General features: G+C 42.5%; 1 protein-coding gene across 1 annotated transcript in view; it reads right to left on the bottom strand.

Moving 5' to 3' along the window:
* Positions 1 to 5,133, bottom strand: part of LOC145399437 (adhesion molecule nephrin-like) — a 75,673-nt gene extending 70,540 nt beyond the window's left edge. Inside the window, exon 1 of the mRNA XM_080272053.1 lies at positions 4,782 to 5,133. Coding sequence (XP_080128179.1) covers positions 4,782 to 4,836 — 55 coding nt within the window. The 5' untranslated portion in view covers positions 4,837 to 5,133. The remainder of the gene's footprint in view (positions 1 to 4,781) is intronic.
* Between the last annotated feature and the right edge of the window lie 14,246 nt (positions 5,134 to 19,379).

Genomic DNA, 19,379 nt, shown 5'->3' with positions numbered 1-19,379 from the left:
TGTTTGCTTCCATGCCCAAGAAAATAACTTCCATAATGCACGAGGCACATTCAGATGGCTCTCTGCCATGGAAGCAATAATAATTCCAGGGAAAATCAAAGAAGTACTGCCTGAGGGCTTCCAGTTCAGCAGCCCCAATGTGCCACAGACGTCACTTCTTGGGGGATCCATAGGCCTTACTGGAGTGATGGGACAGGTTAAAGTGATGATGTTATGATTGGAGGAGCTCCACAAAGAGAAAAAATTAATAGCATAAGCAGAAGGATTAGTTGTAAGGAAGAGGTCAAGTAAACTGGAACTCTCTCCAAGGCATCAAAGATATGGGTAGGGTGCTGTACAAGCTGCACTAGGTCATTAACCTGTACCATGCTGGGCAAAAAAACAAACTGATACTCCTCTACACCGGCCGATTTTGTTTTCTCTGGCAAAATGGGCTTAATACATCAATATAGGATCACTGGCAGTAGTAAAAGTAATCACTAAAGCCAGATAGTTGGTTGAATCGAGTCAGGTCGGTGCCACTCTACCTCTGAAATCTTCGAGGTTACTAAGAGAGCAAAGTGGCTGTGAGCTTGTGAACCGATTTTGGATTATTTTCCTGGCTCAATGGGCTTCATAATCCCTGGCACTAATAAAAGTAATCACCAAAGCTAGAAAGTTGGTTGAATCCAGTCAGATTTGTGCCACTCTACCTCTGAAATCTTGGAGGTTACTCAGAGAGCAGAGCATCTGTGAGCTTGTGAACCGAGTTTGGATTATTTTTGTGGGTAAATGGGCTTAATACATCAATATAAGATCCCTGGCACTAATAAAAATAATCACCAAAGCCAGAAATTAAGTTGAAATCGAATCAGGTTAGTGCCACTTGACCTCTGAAATCATCAAGGTTATTGACAGAGCAGAGAGGCTGTGAGCCTGTGAAGACTCACTCACCTCCCATGCTCCTAAATCAGTGCTGTAAGCACAGCAGAGAAATGTCTGAAGCTAGTGATATACGTTATTACCTTCCATTTTACTTAGGTGATTGCAATGACTTCTCAGTGCTGCAGGACGTAGATCTATGTAACCAGAGTTTTTGAAGTGGACATAGATCTACGTCGCTAGCATGGTGCCGGTTAAGGATAGAAATGATGTAGGCGTGTTCATCAGGTGGATCAGTGAAAGTTTGGGAAAGCCAACGGTGGTGATGAACTTTGAAATCACCTATAATGGAGATCTCAGGGAAAGGAGAAACTGATAGGATGTGTTCCATCTTAGAGAATAGATAGTTGAAGAATTTTTCATAGTCAGTAGAATTAGGGTTTAAGAAAATAGCACAAATATATTTAGTCAGAGAATGAGAGGAAAGCTGAAGCCAGAAAGTATAAAGTTCAGTTGATTCAAGTTCAGGGGCACGAGAGCAAGATATGTTGTGGTGTACATATACTCAACAGCCACCTTTGGCTTTGAAATCAGTATAAAGTAGGAGGAAAAAAAAGATGGGTTGCTGTCAGTTGTCTCAGACAGCTGAGTCTCTGTGAGGAAGAGAAAATGATATTTAGATGAGGAGAGGTGGTGCTCAGTAGACAGAAAGTTAGAGGAAAGGCTGCAAATATTGCAGAAATGAAGAAGTGAGTCAGGTAGTTGTTTCAGGCATCTCGTTTGGTCGTCACCGGGACAGGGGTGGATAGTGGGGGCTTTGATTCCCCTCCCCCCCCGGGACTTCTAGGCTTTGTGTAGAGATGCCATTATTTGTTTTTTGTTTAAATTGTGCATAATGTGCACGTTGTTTGGTGCTGACAGTTGAAGGAACTTGTATTGGAAAGTACTGTATGCTGGCCTACTCAGTGTGTTACTGGAACACTGAAAAAAATAAGCAAAAGTGGATGGTCTGAAGCTAGTCCCGAGGGCTGATGAAACGGGAGCTCCAGCTCTCCCTGTCATCAGCTTTCCATCCACCTTGGGAGTACCGCCCTGCTTGATTGGTGCCACAGTCTATTCTCAACAAATGCACACAAAGCCTCCCCTCTTGCAAACCATTGCTACTTCTACAACTATTACTACAACTACTACTACTACTATAACTATTATTACTATTATCACTATCACCATTGCTACTATAACTGCTATGACTATTACTGCTATTACTACTACTACTACTGCTATCACTACAACAACAACAACAACAACAACAACAACAAAAACAACTATACTGCTACTACTATTACTCCTACTACTATTACCTATCTCTCTGTCTACCTCTTTATCTATCTATAGCCAGACGGTTAAATTCCGTAAAGGGTGGCTACAAGCAAATCGTCCCCATGTCGCCCTGTCCCCTGACATTGCACTTCCCTCCCCCCAACTTACACACCACTCTCTCATATACATCTCCACTCCATCCCACCATCTCATCCTCGGTCTCCCGCTCCCTCTCCCCCACTCCACGTCACTCACACTATCCTCGTCAGCCTCTTCCTCTCCATGCTCTCCATCTGGCCAAACCATCTCACTGTATTTCTCCTAACGCTTCCTGTCACATCCACATCCACACCACAACGCTCCTTCACCACCTTATTTGTCAGCCTGTCACTCCACGTACAGTAACTCCACAGGCTCCTCTCCAAAAACTCATTGCCACTGCTCTCACTCTTGACTTGTGTCCTTCCAACAAGGTCCAAGCTTCGCTTCCATACGTTAAAATGGGCATCACAGTATTATCTTGACGCGACATTTTTACTTCTATGCTCACTTCCCTGTTTCATATCACTGCTTTCAGTCAACCAGCAACCTTTCTTCCCAATTGTACGCTTCCAAGCACTTCACCCTCCAAACTTTCATCTTTACTCATCACACTACCCAGTTACTTAAATACACTTACATTCTCCATTTCCTCACCATCTAGCCTCACGCTGCACTCACTGACTTTATTTCCCTTGAAGACCACACCTTTACTCTTCCCTATATTCACTACTACTACTACTACTAGGCTACTACTAGTACTACTACTATTATCACTACTACTACTACTACTAGGCTACTACTAGTACTACTACTATTATCACTACTACTACTACTACTACTACTACTACTACTACTATTACTACTACTACTACAATTACTACCACTGCTTATTATCACTACCACCATCACTACCACCACCACCATTACTACTATTACTACTACCACTACTATTACTGTTCTGTTTATTTCTGGCATATCATTTAGATGTAAACTGATCATCGCTTTACAGGCTACCCTGCTTAAGGAAGCTCCCTAATACCTCTTCCTCATCGATTCATTTTTGGCTCTGGCTGGTCAGTATTTATGCAGGGTATGGGGATACTGGAAGGATTAATGTAACACAAAAGAGGTCAGTCAGGTGCAATAAACAAAGCAAGTCGCTTAGGGAAAGGTGTTGGGAAGCTTTCTTAATCGACGAGAATACGAACCGAAGAGTCTACAATAATTTCTAAACATAGAATTTTTTAATAATATGGTAAGAATAATTTTAAACTGCTTAAATCAAAAGTGTAGGACTGATAGTTAACATACGCGGGAACTTTAAACTGAGTACTAGGGATGATTTCATCTTATTAACCTTTGAAGCGGTGTGTCTTCCTCATAAGAGTTAATGCTTTAGGTTTAACATTTTTTTTTATTTATCCCTATACCCTGACGACGATTTAGATCAAGGATTTTAGTTAAGGAAGAGGGAAACGCAGCTATTTTCTCCAGTTTAGTCAGAAATGCTTCCTAAACAGAATCGCCTGACGGTTAAGAAGAAGAAGAAAAAGACAGACAACAACAACAACAACTTGAATTCTGAAATGGCTGAAGCAATATTCAAAGAACTCCACATTCCAAATGAAAATACTTTTGGTATCACTGTAGACCTAAAAACAGAATAAAAATCTGCTGTTGTGTACTTTGCACAACTATTTTGCATAATAGTGTTTGTATGTGTGTGTGTGTGTGTGTGTGTGTGTGTGTGTGTGTGTGTGTGTGTGTGTGTGTGTGTGTGTGTGTGTGTGTGTGTGTGTGTGTGTGTGAAACTGAAAATGCAACATTACTACATTAGTTACTGTTATTATTGATGTAGGGGGCCCTATAGTGTACCTGCCCAATAATATACCTGCCTTATAATATGCCAACCCTGTAATATACCAGTCCTATGATATACCAGCCCTATAATATACCTGCCCTATAACATACTTGCCCTATAATATACCTGCCCTATAATCTAACAGTCCCATAATATAACAGTCCTATAAAATAACAGTCCTGTAATACAACAGTCCTATAATTTACTTATCCTATAATATACAGTACCTGCTATAATATACCTGTCCTACCATAATTACAAGAGCCATGGTGTTTAATGCTGAACCTCTGGGGAGTCTTGGCCTAAAAGGAATAAAAAGGGTCTAAAACAACCAAGACGATGAGTTTGTTTCCCCAAACTCCTTGTGAATATCTCTCAAAACGCTGGGAAACATGGACTAGCATCCAGTTAAGAAACATGGCCTAAAACTGTGATCTCTCCGTCTTGAATGCTGAGCTGTAACAATAAATTAACATTATAATATGATGTGGGTCATGAACAAGTGCACTGGGAAGGACATTGAACCATAGCATTGTCTTTTTCTCCCACTCAGCTCTCTGAAATAAGTTTCAAAAGGACGAAAGTTTTGGCCTAAATAGAGAAAAGTGAGTGCTTAGTGGTAGAGTCCAACAAATATAGATCAATAGACTTGGACAAATTTGGCTGGGTTAGGTTAGGTTGGTGTGTGAATACTCACGTTTTAGTTTGTAGGCAGCAGGGGTGGAAGATGCAATGGCAAGGAGAAGCAACATCCTGACTACCCTCTCACTCAAGCTCCACCTCAGGCTCCATCTCAAGCTCCACCTCCACCTCCGCCAGTTAGTTTGATTACCAGCGACAGAACTCCCAATTCCGTCTCGTCTTTTTAATGGCCATCTTTCCCCTCGAACAGTCAGTTGGGAAGGTAGAGCATGGGCCAATTCACACCTTGGCTTTTCTGTGCCTATTGCTCGTCTAGTCCTTGAAGTCGTTTGAGTTGGCGAGGGAGACGAGGCATTAGGGAGAGCTGATGTGGGTGGAAGGGTATTTGGGCAGTTTGTGGAAGTGGATAAGAAGACATGAAGGTATGTTATCGTGTCTGGGGAAGAGAGTTTGGGAGAGTGTTGGCACTGGTAGGGTATAGAACATGTTTTGGAGTCCAAGATATGGAGTCTATGATTGCCGGTATATAGGTAGTTAGTGGTTGAGATAGAGGCATTACAAATATCTGGTGCTTCTGGAGGAGAGGGTTTGGGAGCATCTAGGCAATGGAGGGATATGGAGCATGGTTTAGGGCAAGCAATAGAGTCTGAGAGATGGAGCCTATGATTGGCTGGGTAATGCCAGGCTGAGACAGAAGTATTGCAGAGATCTGTGGAGTTGACAGAGAGGAAGTTAGACTGGTGCGATTCTGGGACTGTAGACAAGTTGATGGTAAGACTGAATCGAGTTTGGGTTGTGAGACAGGAGGTTGAAGAAACAGAAGGTTCTAGGTTTGTTGGAAACTGTATGCTTGTGAATATGGATCGTGAGGAAAGACATGACACTTGGGTTATGGGAAGATTAGCGAGTGTGGGGTTAGATGGTGTCTGGGTAGAGAAGGAGTGTACCAGACAGCAGTGGTAGGAGTGGAGGAGCTGTAGGGTGTATCTGGATTTGGTGGAGAAGGTTGGGTAGGGTGGTGTGGTCTGGAGTGAAAAATGGGATGGCAGGAAGGGGATAGGAAGGGAGTAGTCAGGTGGGGGATTTGTATGTACATGAAGGTATCTGGGCTGAATGGAAGGTATGGCCAGTGAACGGGGGTAACACCAGTTCGATATGGGATATGCCCTGGCATTTCTACACTCCAAATGACCACACAGCACACAGCATGAATTTAGTGGATCCACACCAAGCACTGTGGTGGCAGGGAGAGTTACAGCGGCTGCGATAGGATCTTTCTCACTGTTACCATGGCAGCAGTTACCTCTTTGGCAGCTGGCCTGGTACAGGGCTTCAGGTACCTGCTGGGAGTGTGTGGGTACTAAGGCAAACATTAATGGTCGCTCTGGTGCTCATACCCACCTCGATCATCTTATTATTTAGCCAAGCATTACGCATGTCACGGCTCCATTATTTACCAACACTTCCCTCTGTACTTTAAGACACTGGTTGACATTTTCTTTACCGGACTTAAGAGACCACACATATTTAGCAAGATTTTCCTTTACACTTTTATTGTATTTTCTCCTCTACCAAACTTTGCAGATTGCCCATATATCCTAGACTTTTTGCACTCACTGATTTATGTCTTCTCTACAGCACTTTAGTAACTGGCCATTTTAGCAAGACTTTCCTTTTCGCTTTAGAACTAATGTTTTCCACGCTGCAGATTGAACACCGCACGTATGAATACCCCTAGGCTGTATCTGTAGCTCACTGGGTTATGGAGAGAGTGAGATTAAGAAAGTTAGTCAGTCCTTGTCTTAGAAGGTGGCATAAGACTGCAAACTTTAATTCTTTGCCACAGTTTATAGGACGCACATCTCTGTCTGCATTTGTATGTCAGTGGGTTACACAAACACGTTCAGAGGAGGCAAATATCTGTTACCTTCCTGCCTGTATCCTTGCCTCAGTGGGTTACACACACGGACACAAAGTCATTCCTCTTTTGACAATGCGATGATGCGAGCATGTGAAGAGGGATTTGGGGCAGGATGTCTTGCACACGGATCTGAAATGGAGAAAAATAATGTTACTGTCTTTATCTATATCTACAGTATCTATCCACCTACCTACCTATCTACCTATATGTCTATTTATCAACGGTATATACCCACCTACTTACCTGTCTGCCTATATACCCACCTACCTATTTATCTATCTATCTACCTACCTACTTACCTACCAACCTACCTACCAATTTATCTATGTATCTATCTATATCACTATCTATCTATCTGTCTATCTATCTACCTACCTAGTTTCCTACCTACCTACCTACCTATTTATCTATGTATCTGTCTGTCTGTCTGTCTGTCTGTCTGTCTGTCTGTCTGTCTCTCTCTATTTATATATATATATATATATATATATATATATATATATATATATATATATATATTCATTCATTCATTCATTGCCAGATGCCATGTATCCCAAACGGGGTGGCCAAGGGCTTAGAGTTAATTGTTTTACAGATATATATATATATATATATATATATATATATATATATATATATATATATATATATATATATATATATATATATATATATATATATATATATATATATATATATATATATATATATATATATATATATATATATATATCTGTCTATCTGTCTACCTACCTGCCTACCTACCTACCTAGCTTCCTACCTACCTACCTAGCTTCCTATATCTATCAACAATTAAATATTTTATGTTTAAACAGAAACCAAGGAACTAATATAGGCTTTAATCAATTAAGTCCCTTTATGTCTCTATAGATCCTTCACATCCATCCACACTCAGCCACAACAATTCGTTCTTGCATTACCTTTAACCCTCCCAGTTAATACAATTCGTGCTGGACAAGAAAAAAAAAAACGTTTAAGTGGACATTCCTCGATTAAAGTATGACCTTGCCCTGTGACCATAGTCTTTGACCAATTCTGAAAAACAATAAGGTCACCTCCTTAACTGACCCTCAGTGTTTGCAACAAGATTGATTAAAATCGGCTAAGAACTGTTTCAGTTATTTTGATTTCACACACACACACACACACACACACACACACACACACACACACACACACACACACACACACACACACACACACACACACACACACACACACACACACACACACACACACACACACACACACACGACTCAAAACACAGCCGCTCTAGCCTTGCGAGTAATAGGTGTAATGAGCAAATATATAAATGAAAATGTAACTAATAAATGGCTGGGTTGGACAGAGAGCAGAGGGTGGTGCTGGGTAAGTGATGTAATGGGGAAGGAAATGGAGGAAGTGGTGGAATATGCCGGAGATTTTCTATAGGAATTGGTGGAGAGAGAGACACACATAAAGGAAGAATTTGGAGAGAGAGAGAGAGAGAGAGAGAGAGAGAGAGAGAGAGAGAGAGAGAGAGAGAGAGAGAGAGAGAGATGAATATAGTAAAAAGAAAATTCCATCTCTCTCTTTCCTCTAGGCCAAGTGATTCTGTTCACCTCACACCTGGCACACCTTCACCTCACACCTGGCACACCTTCACCTCCCACCTGGCACACCTTCACCTGACACCTGACACACTTTCACCTCACACCTGGCACACCTTCACCTTACACCTGGCACACCTTCACCTCACACCTGGCACACCTTCATCTCACACCTGGCACACCTTCACCTCACACCTGGCACACCTTCACCTTACACCTGGCACACCTTCACCTCACACCTGCCACACCTTCACCTGGCACACCTTCACCTCACACCTGACAAACCTTCACCTGGCACACCTTCACCTCCCACCTGGCACACCTTCACCTCCCACCTGGCACACCTTCACCTCCCACCTGGCACACCTTCACCTCCCACCTGGCACACCTTCACCTCCCACCTGGCACACCTTCACCTCCCGCCTGGCACACCTTCACCTCACGCCTGGCACACCTTCACCTCACACCTGGCACACCTTCACCTCACACCTGGCACACCTTCACCTCACACCTGGCACACCTTCACCTCACACCTGGCACACCTTCACCTCACACCTGGCACACCTTCACCTCCCACCTGGCACACCTTCACCTCCCACCTGGCACACCTTCACTTCACACTTGACATACCTTCACCTCACACCTGGCACACCTTCACCTCCCACCTGGCACACCTTCACATCACACTTGACATACCTTCACCTCACACCTGGCACACTTTCACTTCACACCTTTATCTAGCAATTTACAAGAAACTCATCTGGTGGGATCTATTGTGCTGCTGGGACGGCTCAGTCTGCCGGTGTGGGCTTTGTGCTGAGAGTAAGAATAAAAGGGTACAGGCTAGAAACAGGTAACGCTGACAGAGCCTTCTCCAGAGCACACTAGGAATCGCCCTGTGGAGTGGAAGAGGAGCGTTATATATGGATGAGCCTGAGTGAAAAATTCCTTTGGTCTCGCGTTTGTGTAGATTAAGGTTACTAGGTCAACAGCATCACATCATTCCCCCCCCCCCCGGCTTCTCTCTGTCTCTGTCTCTTCCTCCCTCCCTCTCTCCCTCCCTCCCTCTCTCTCTCTCTCTCTCTCTCTCTCTCTCCCTCTCCAAAGCCAAATTATTAAAGTATTCAAAGCAGTATTAATATTCATTGCCTGTTCCTTACTACACGTTACTTACGACACGTAATACCAGCACCACACCAGACCACACCACACCACACCACACAGTACCATGCCACGTCCAACCACCCCACACCACCACATCTAACCATACGACGCCACACCATACCACATCATGCAGTAGTACAACACTACAACACACCACAACATACACTACCACACCACAACACATCACACAGCACCGTACCACACAACACTACACTAAACTACATCACACCACAGCACAGAACAGCACAGCACACAACACCATATCACACCATAATACACCATACTACATTACCACACCACACTACATTACACTTTTCACAGGTCTAATTATATCCTCCTCCTCTTCCTCACTCTCCCCTCTTCCCTCCTCCCCCTTCCACTCCTCCCTCCTCTCCCCTCATCTCCTCCCTCCTCCTCTTTCTTCTCCTCCTGCTTCACTCTTCCCAGTGCCTTACCTTCCCTTCCTCTCCTTTCCTCCAAACTCACTCTCCCTTCCCTGCTTGAGAGAGAGAGAGAGAGAGAGAGAGAGAGAGAGAGAGAGAGAGAGAGAGAGAGAGAGAGAGAGAGAGAGAGAGAGAGAGAGAGAGAGAGAGAGAGAGAGAGAGAGAGAGAGAGGTGGTATGAAAGAGAGGGGTCGGATGTGAAAGAGGGGAGTGGGTGTGAAAGAGAGGTTTGGGTGTGAAAGAGAGGAGTGGGTGTGAAAGAGGAGTGAAGGTGAAAGAGAGAGGTGGGCTGAGAGACAGAGGGGTGGGGGTGCTAGAGAGGCGTGGGGTAGTAATAGCCTATCTTGGTGTGTCAAGTGGTAACAGCGGCAAAAAGGTTACGAACCACTAGGGTAAATGAATGTGAGAAAGAGTGTGTGTGGGTTGGAGGGATGGCTGCTGGAGGACAGGGCGATGTGAAGGCGACTTGTCTGTTGTCACCTATTGTGGGATTATGGTATCTGGCAATGAATACACATATAGAAGTACGTCCCTCTATTGCCAGACGCCTTAATTCCTTCATTACCACACCACACTACAGACAAATCACCTCCATGCCGCACTGTCCCTTGCCATTTGGCTGCTCTCCCTCCTGCTCACACACCCCCTTTCTCATTAGTCTCTCCATTCCATCCCTCTACGTCACCGTTGGTGTGCCCCTCCCTTTACCTCTTCTACGTCATTTTTGGTCTCCCTCTCCACTTTGCTTACACAAACTCTCCCAATCAGTCTCTCATAATGGTATGAAAGTTCAGTTTTGAAATGCTTAGCTCCCCTTTGCCGTGAATATTTTACCCTTGTTCTTTCTTTTCCTCTCATGCTCAGTTTTTTCTTTTTTTCCCAACATGACTGGAAAGTGTCATACTATTATCAAATGCTGAACTGCAGCAATAGATTAAGACTAGAATAGGATATTAGTCACGAAGAAGTGCTTGGAAATGTAGAGTGGCACAGTGATTCTGCCATTGATGTATGTGAAATATGCAAAACGACTAAAATTTTGGCAAAGTTAAGGGGACTGCACTCTATCAGTAAGTTTACCACATTTTCTTTTAAGAAATTCTTATTTCTTTTATTATAACAGATTAATAGTATAGCCTATTGGTACTTCCAAAATTTCTTCTTTTCAAAACTGTATTTTTCTTTACATAAAAATTATGTATTTTTAGATATATTTTCAGTCTATCTATCTATAGCCAGGTATATTAAGCCCTGTCACCTGCAATTTCGTTGCCCTACCCCAAACTTACTACCCCCCCCTCATATACCTCTCTACTCCACCCTTCCGTCTCATCCTCGGTCTCCCCCTGCCTCTCTCTCCCTCCACCTCACAGACGGTACTTTCCTAGTTAGTCTCTCGACTCTCCATCCTCTCCACATGGACAAACCATCTAATTTTTTCCATTACAGATTTTTTTTCTTCAGAAATGGACATTTCTCAACATCATAGCATCGCCAAAAAATATTTCGTTTTTAAATATCACAATATTTCAATTATACGATTTTTCGTGAGCTTCCTTATCAGTTATATATATCTTTAACTATACTGCTTATTGCTCTAACTTGGCCCAGATTATTATGATTTTGCAGCTAATTTCATACAGCTCAGTGGCAGAGAAAGGAAATACTGCAGCTCTACAGCACATGCTATCCACAGCACTTCCTCGTGACTAGCATCTTATTCGAGTGATAATCTATTGTTACAACTCAGCATTCAGTGTGGAGGGATGGCAATTTTAGGCCAAGTTAGTGTGAAACGAATATAGTTAAAACAAGAAGAAAAAAAAAAGGGGGACTTCATTGTTTTTTTATAGCCTTTCTTAACCCACCCCCTCTCAGACCTGTGGTTTATGAGTGAGAAGCTAACGAGAGAGAGAGAGAGAGAGAGAGAGAGAGAGAGAGAGAGAGAGAGAGAGTTCATATTCCAGTATTAATCTAAAATATGGTTACAGCTCTGCATCAGGGGAGTAGACTGTATCACCAGTCGAGCAGGGCAGTACTCCCAAGATGGATGGAAAGCTGATGACAGGGAGAGCTGGAACTTCCGTTTGATCAGCTCTTGTGACTAGTTCCTGACCATCGCACTTTGCCAAACATTTTCCGTGTTTCAATAACACAGAGAGTAGGCCACATGCTCTCCAGTACAAGTTTCTCTAACTGTCAGTGCCAGACTACTGTACATGCACAATACACAATACACTTCCTTTTCAAAATTAAAAAAAAAAATGACGTCTAATAACCAAGTCTCGGAGTCCCCAGGGAGGTGGGGACCTTAAATGTCCCCACCATCCGCCCCTCTCCCAGTGACGACAGAACGAGCTGCCTGGAACCACTGTTTGATTCACTTCTTTTTCATTTCTGGAACATTCTCGGCGTTTCCTCTAAATTTCCCTCTGTTGAGCACGACCTCTCCTCCTCTGAACCTCACCTTCTCCTCTTAATTGAGACTTAGCTGTCTAAGGCAACTGACTACAAACCCTTTTCTGTATCCACCTACTTCCTCTATACTCATTTCAAAGCCAAAGGTGGCTGTTGTGTATATGTACGCAATGACTTATCTAGCTCTCGTGTTCCTGAACTTGATTTTTCTGAATTCTCAACTCTCTGGCTTCGTCTTTTCTTTCATTCTCTGACTAAATATATCTGTGCTGTTTACTTATCCCCTAATATTACTAACTATGAAAAAATTCTTCGACTATCTTACTTCTATGATGGAACGCATCCTATCCGTTCTCCTTTTTCTGAAATCTCCGTTGTAGGAGATTTCAGTGTTCACCACCACCTTCGGCTCTCCTCTCGTTTCATTGATGCACCTGGTGAACAAACTTAGCTCTTTTCTATCCTTAATGACCTAAAGCAGCTTGTACAGCACCCTACCAGTATCCCTGACCGCCTTGGAGAGAGCTCCAACGTAATTGACCTCTTCCTTACAACTAATCCTTCTGCTTACGCTGTTAATCTTTCCTTTCCATTGGGCTCCTCTGATCACAACCTTATAACCCTAACCTGTCCAATTGCTCTGGTACGGCCTGCGGACCCTCCAAAGAAACGTCGGTTGTGGCACTTTGGAACTACTGACTGGGAGGCCCTCAGGCAATACTTCTTTGATTTCCCCTGGAATGATCATTGGTTCTTTGGCCGGGAGCCATCTGAGTGTGCTATGTGCATTACGGAGGTTATTCTCTCGGGCATGGGAGCATACATTTCTTTCTCATATCCTTTGACTAATGTAAAAATGCCTTGGGTTAATCAAGCTTGTTCTAATGCTGTTCACAACAAGGGGAAGGCCTATAAACGGTACCGGACCCAACCTACCCTTGAATTGCATCTCTTATGTTTCTGCCCGGAATCATACTAAGTGTACTCTTTGCTCTGCTAAAAATAATTTCTTCTGTACTAAATGCTCTCAACTCTCCAACTCGAATTCTTCCTGCTCCTTCTGGCACCTTGCTAAAAACCTTTCTATCAACTTTACCTCATCATTCTTCCCTCCTCTTTTCTACTCTGATGGTTCTGTAGCTATTTCTACTACTGATAAAGCAGATCTCTTCGCTCAGACTTTCTCCTCCAATTCAACTTTAGATGATTCCAGTGCTATTCCTTCATCACTTCCCCACTCTGACTTCCTCATGGCTGACATTAAAATTTCTTCAGCGGATGTATTTTCTGCCATCACTGGCCTCAGTACTAACAAGGCATATGGGCCGGATGGGGTCCCTTCTGTTGTCCTCGAGAACTATGCTTCTCTGCTTATACCTTGCCTAGGTAAATTCTTTCGCCTTGTACCTTTCCTTCTTGCTGGAAGTTAGCTCTCATTCAGCCTGTCCTAAAGAAGCGTGACCATTCCCAACCCTCTAACCTGCTTTAACATCCTGTATCTCAAAAGTTTTCAAGTCCATTCTTAACATAAAAATTTTAAAGCATCTTTCCTATCACAACCTTCTTTCCGATCGTCAGTATGGGTTCCGTCAGGGACGCTCCACTGGTGATCTTCTCACCTGCCTTTCAGACTCCTGGTCATCCTCCTTTCGGGACTTTGACGAAAGCTTTACCATTGCACTTGACATCTCAAAGGCTTTCGATCGAGTCTGGCATAAACCTTTAATATCCAAACTGCCCTCATACGGTTTCTATCCTTCTATCTGTGCCTTCATCTATAGCTTCCTTTCTGGCCATTCTATAGCTTCTGTTGCAGACGGCCATCGTTCTTCTCCTAGACCTATTAACAGTGGTGTTCCTCAGGGCTCTGTCTTATCACCAGCTCTCTTCCTTTTATTCGTCAATGACCTTCTAAGCTTTATATCTAATCCTATATTCTCATGCGTTGATGATTCCACCCTTCACCTTTCCATTTGGTTCCCGCAACGATCTCAGCATTTACTTCAGCAAACAAGGGATGAGGCTATGGCATACCTAATGTCTGATTTGGCTCGTATCTCTGACTGGGGTAAAGTAATTTTGTTTTTAATGCATCAAAGACTCAGTTCTTACGCCTATCAACCTGACAAAACTTCCATAGGAGTACCCACTAACGTTTAATAATATCCAGCTCAATCCTGCATCATCCTTAAACATACTTGGGGTTTCATTCTCTCTGGATTTATCTTGGAAAGATTATATAAAATCTCATAAAATTTGCTTTGAAGAGATAAGGTGTGCTAAGCCGACTCCATACCTTCTTTACCCCTGCACAACTGTTTACTTTATATATGGATTTTATTCACCCCTGCGTAGAGGACAACTCTCGTGTGAAGGGGAGGCTTCCCACATACAGCTTTTCTTAAGAGGGTGGAGTCAAAGGCTTTTCGTCTCTAACTATCCTCTTCCTACTGGCTTCCTTCAACCTCTGTCTCTTCGCCACACTGTTGCATCTTTATCTCTTTTCCTTCGCTACTTCAATGGTCACTGCCCCTCTGAACTGTCTGCTTGCATCCCTCAACCTCTACGACGGGTGCGTAGCACACGTCTAGCAACAAACTCTCACCCCTCTTCTGTTGAGCTCTCTAATGCAAGAGTTAACCGTTACTCCCAGTCCTTCATTTATGCAACAGGTCATTTCTGGAACTGTCTCCTTTGGTCTGTTTTTCTTACTTCCTATGATCTCCAGTCTTTCAAACGCAGTGTATCAGGTATCTCAAAATGAACGGATCTTGAATTTGGCTCTCTTTTATATTGATTTTTTTTTTTCCTTAGAAGGAACGGTTTGCGGGCTTCTTGCGTTTGGTTCTTTCTTCCTTACATAAAAAAAAAAAATCCTTTCCATAGCACTTTTTCGTGACTAGCCATTCTTGAAGGCCCCGACAAAACGTTTTCTACCGTCCAAAAACACCTTAGCTTTACCTACTTTTTTTTTTCTTGCCAGTGTCTTAGGACTTCTTTTCATTCCCAGGGTCCGTCTCTCATCAGTTAACGAACTTCCAAAGCACCTCTTTCTTCGAGATCAAGTTTCGGATGTCGCTAGTACGTTATTTTTGATGAGCATGGCAATGTCAGGAAGCTTTATATAACACATAATAGGGTAGTAAGGTGTAATAAGCAAAGTAATCGCTTAGAAAACGGTGTCTGGGAGCCTCGTTTTGCAATACACGTGGCCAAAAATATTTCACAGTCTTCGCACGAACACAACAATCTTAAGACACTAAAGGAAAAAGTGGTCATCTTCCTTTCCTTCCTACACTTCTTTCTTTTTCTTCTTCCTCCTCCTTCTCTTTCTATCATCTCCTACTCCTCCCTCCTCTCCTCCTCTTTCTCTATATTTCATCTCTTCTACTCTTCTCTTCTCCTCTTCCTTCTCTCTTATCTCCCACTCTTCCCTCCTCTCTTCTTCCTCCTTCTCTTTCTTCCTACTTTCCCACTTTTCCTTCCACTTCTCCCCTTTCTCTCTTCTCTCCTATTCTTCCCTCCTCTCCACCTCGTCTCCTCCTCCTCTTTCTCTCTTCTCTCCTACTCTTCCCCCCATTTCCTCTCCTCCTACACAATTTCTCCCTGTCCCCCTCTCTCATCCTTCTTCAACTCAACTCGTTCCGTTCCTACCCCCTCCCCTCTCTCTCTCTCTCTCTCTCTCTCTCTCTCTCTCTCTCTCTCTCTCAGGAAGGAGAAAGGGTTGGGTCCCACTTCCTCCACATTTTGCTTTCACGAAATGGAGGAGAAAAGAGAAAGGAGGAGGTAAGAAAGAAAGAAAGAATGAAAGAAGGAGGAGGAGGAGGAGGACAAGAACAGAAGAACAGGAAGATCCATGAATAACATTTGCAAACGTTCTATATTGCGTTTGTTCTTCTCTCTCAGAGATCTTCAGCTTGGCTAATGGCTAAGGGTAGTCAGATTGTGTAGTATATTTGAGACGCATTTCTACTCAAAACTAAGACGAATTTAATTCCATGTATTTGAGTAGTGAGTGACGATGCAAAATAATAATAATAACAATAATAATAATAATAATAATAATAATAATAATAATAATAATAATATTATAAGGAGCAAACCGCCTTAAAATTTTATCAGGAAAAGCAATGCACATTTCTTCCTTTCCCTCCTTCTCTCCGTGTCCATTGTAATGAAAGAAGACGAAAAGCATAGAAAGATGAGGCATGAGAAACGAAGGAATATACAAAAGATTACAAAGGAAAGCAAACAGCAACAGACTTTATATGGTCCTCTCGAGGCTGCTTGTTACAGGGCAGACTATGACTACAAGATCTAACTCAACATGCTGAAGGATAAGGATAGTTAAGCAAGGAGGAGGAGGAGAAGGAGGAGAAAAGAAGTATATAAAGCAGGAAGAGAGAAAATATCTTATCTGGGATAAGACTAAAAGGAAACGAAGAACCAAGCAAAGAAAATGATGCTGGAATATCTGATGTACAAATAAAAATGATGCCGGTACACGAGTAAAAACAATCAAATCATAAGACCAAAGTTCCGGGAAAAAGACAGTGTATACAGAAAGCATATGAGTCCTTTTCCTACGTCTCTGCTTCTCACAGTTAAAGAGAAAGAGAGAGAGAGAGAGAGAGAGAGAGAGAGAGAGAGAGAGAGAGAGAGAGAGAGAGAGAGGTGGGGGAGGAAGAAGGAAAAAAGAAAAAACGGAAACGAATCTAAAGGCAAAGGCAAAAAGCATGAAAACTAGAAAATCAATGCCAGAATATACATATGTGGGAGGAGGGGGTGAAAGAAAATCTTATATCAGGAATGAAATTCAATGACCAAAAAGGCCAAGAATTATATCAAGGAAGCCAGTGCAGTTTTCCACCTCTTCCTGCTTCTCCCCCCCTCCTCTCTCTCTAATTACTGAAAGAAAATTATGAGAATTAAACCGGGCAAACTTACCTAAACGCGTGAACGAGCCTAAAAATAAAATATTAGTGCAATTTACCCTCTCCCCATCTCTCTCTCTCTCTCTCTCTCTCTCTCTCTCTCTAGAAAAAGAAAACGATTAGAACAAAACGAAACAGGAGAAACCGGTTTAAATGTGGCCACAAGAATAAACACAAATCCATCATTTGAAACAAGGGCGGAGCCAGAATTTTGCTATAGAGAGGGAATTGGGGGGGGGGGGCTGTTATGTGGTTGTCATTATTCTTGAAATAAAACTGCTTGTAAAGTTTAACAGTATCTATATTTATGAAAAAGGTATCGTGTTAAACAGTGAAGGAAGAAATCAAGAAAACAACCATTAATACCCAGTGAACGATTAAAAGAGAAATATATGACAAAACGACTACCCAGTATTTTAACCCAGATGGGGGCATGGTTCACCCCTCCCCGCCCCTCTAACCCATGACTGCACTTTTCCTCCTCTTCCTGTTTCTCGATTTCTCTCTCCTCGTCTTCCTGTTTCTCAAATTCTCTTTCATCCTCTTCCTGTTTCTCAATTTCTCCCTTCTCTCCTTCCTGTTTCTCAGTTTCTCTCCTTCCTGTTTCTCAATTTCTCTCTCCTCTTCTTCCTATTTCTCATTCTCTCTCACCCGTTCCTGTTTCTCAATGTCTCTTTTAATGAAAGAAAACGAACAGAAAGAAGAAATCGCAGGAAGGGAAACATTCAAACATGACAACACGAATAAGATCACAAAAATCCGTCAGCATACACTTATCTCCTTCCTTTCTTTACCTCTCTTATTAGCGAAAGAAAACAAAGACGTAGACGAAGACGGGGAAACTGATCTGAACTTAAGAACGGGAAACACACACACACACACACACACACACACACACACACACACACACACACACCAACTTTTCTCATCTTCCTGCTTTCCACTGTCCCTTATAAATGAAAGAAAACGATGACGAAGAAAACGAAAACGGAGCTGATCAAAACATGCAAACGAACAAATCAGAAAGATCCGTCAATACTCTTCTCTTCCAGAATGGCACCCTCTTAAATGATAAAGATAATGGCGAAGAGTAAAATGATATGAGAAACAACTAAATATGGGAAAGAGAGAGAGAGAAAAAAATAACTCTCCTCTCCCTGCTTCTCTTATTACCTCCGCCACCGAAGATGGATGAGGTTATGTATTCACCTATGTTTGTCAGTCTGTCTAAACTATATCTCTAAAAGTTCTCACCGGCTTTCAATGAAATTTGGTGGAAGGGTGAGCCATGGGCTAAGAAAGAATTGATTAAAATTGGGGGCGGATCCAGATCCTATGTATTGCACACAATATCTGCACGGATCCGGATTCTTTTAAATGGCAATGGCATTGTTGGGGGTATGCGCTCTTTGAGTGCTTTCTAGTTAGTGAAATGAATCAAAGGGGATGAAAACGAAGAAGGGGAAGCTTATATAAACGTGAGTAGGAAAACAATTATATATATATATATATATATATATATATATATATATATATATATATATATATATATATGCATTTATGATTACCAGCTTCTCATCCTCTTTTTAACGAAGGAAAACGAAGGAGATAAAGCAAGAGAAACTGATTTCAACGTGCAAACGAAAATTAAACACACACACACACACACACACACACACACACACACACCGCCAGCACAATTTACGTACTGCTTCCCATTCTCCTAACAGTGAAAGAAAACGAAGAGGAAGAAGACGAAGCAAGTGAATAATTTAAACCCCCTAACGAGGGGGGGGGGGGCACTTTTCCTGCTTCTCTCTTAATGAAAGAAAACAAAGAAAATGAAGTATGGGAAACTAACCTAAATGCCCGCAAAGAATAGAAAAAAAATCAAGCCTCCTGTTCTTTGAGCGTCTACCCCAGTAGTAGTAGTGACTGGGATGACTTAAAGCGATTTCCGAAAAGGATTGGAACTTTTCCTTCTCCAGGCCTCGTATCTAAAGGGTGCATTGATAAGTGGATTCTGCTTGCATCTCTCTCTCTCTCTCTCTCTCTCTCTCTCTCTCTCTCTCTCTGGTTAAAGGAGAGAATATGTGTACGTATGTAGGTGTATATGTGTCAGTTGTGAGGATATATAGATGTACACAAGTGCTCGTGGGCCCT

This window comes from Coenobita brevimanus, chromosome 49 (genome assembly GCF_032717465.1).
Source record: "Coenobita brevimanus isolate Jiangsu-jjx chromosome 49, ASM3271746v2, whole genome shotgun sequence".
In the NCBI taxonomy this organism is placed as follows: Eukaryota; Metazoa; Arthropoda; class Malacostraca; order Decapoda; family Coenobitidae; genus Coenobita; species Coenobita brevimanus.
This window is presented reverse-complemented; position numbering and strand designations above follow the sequence as displayed.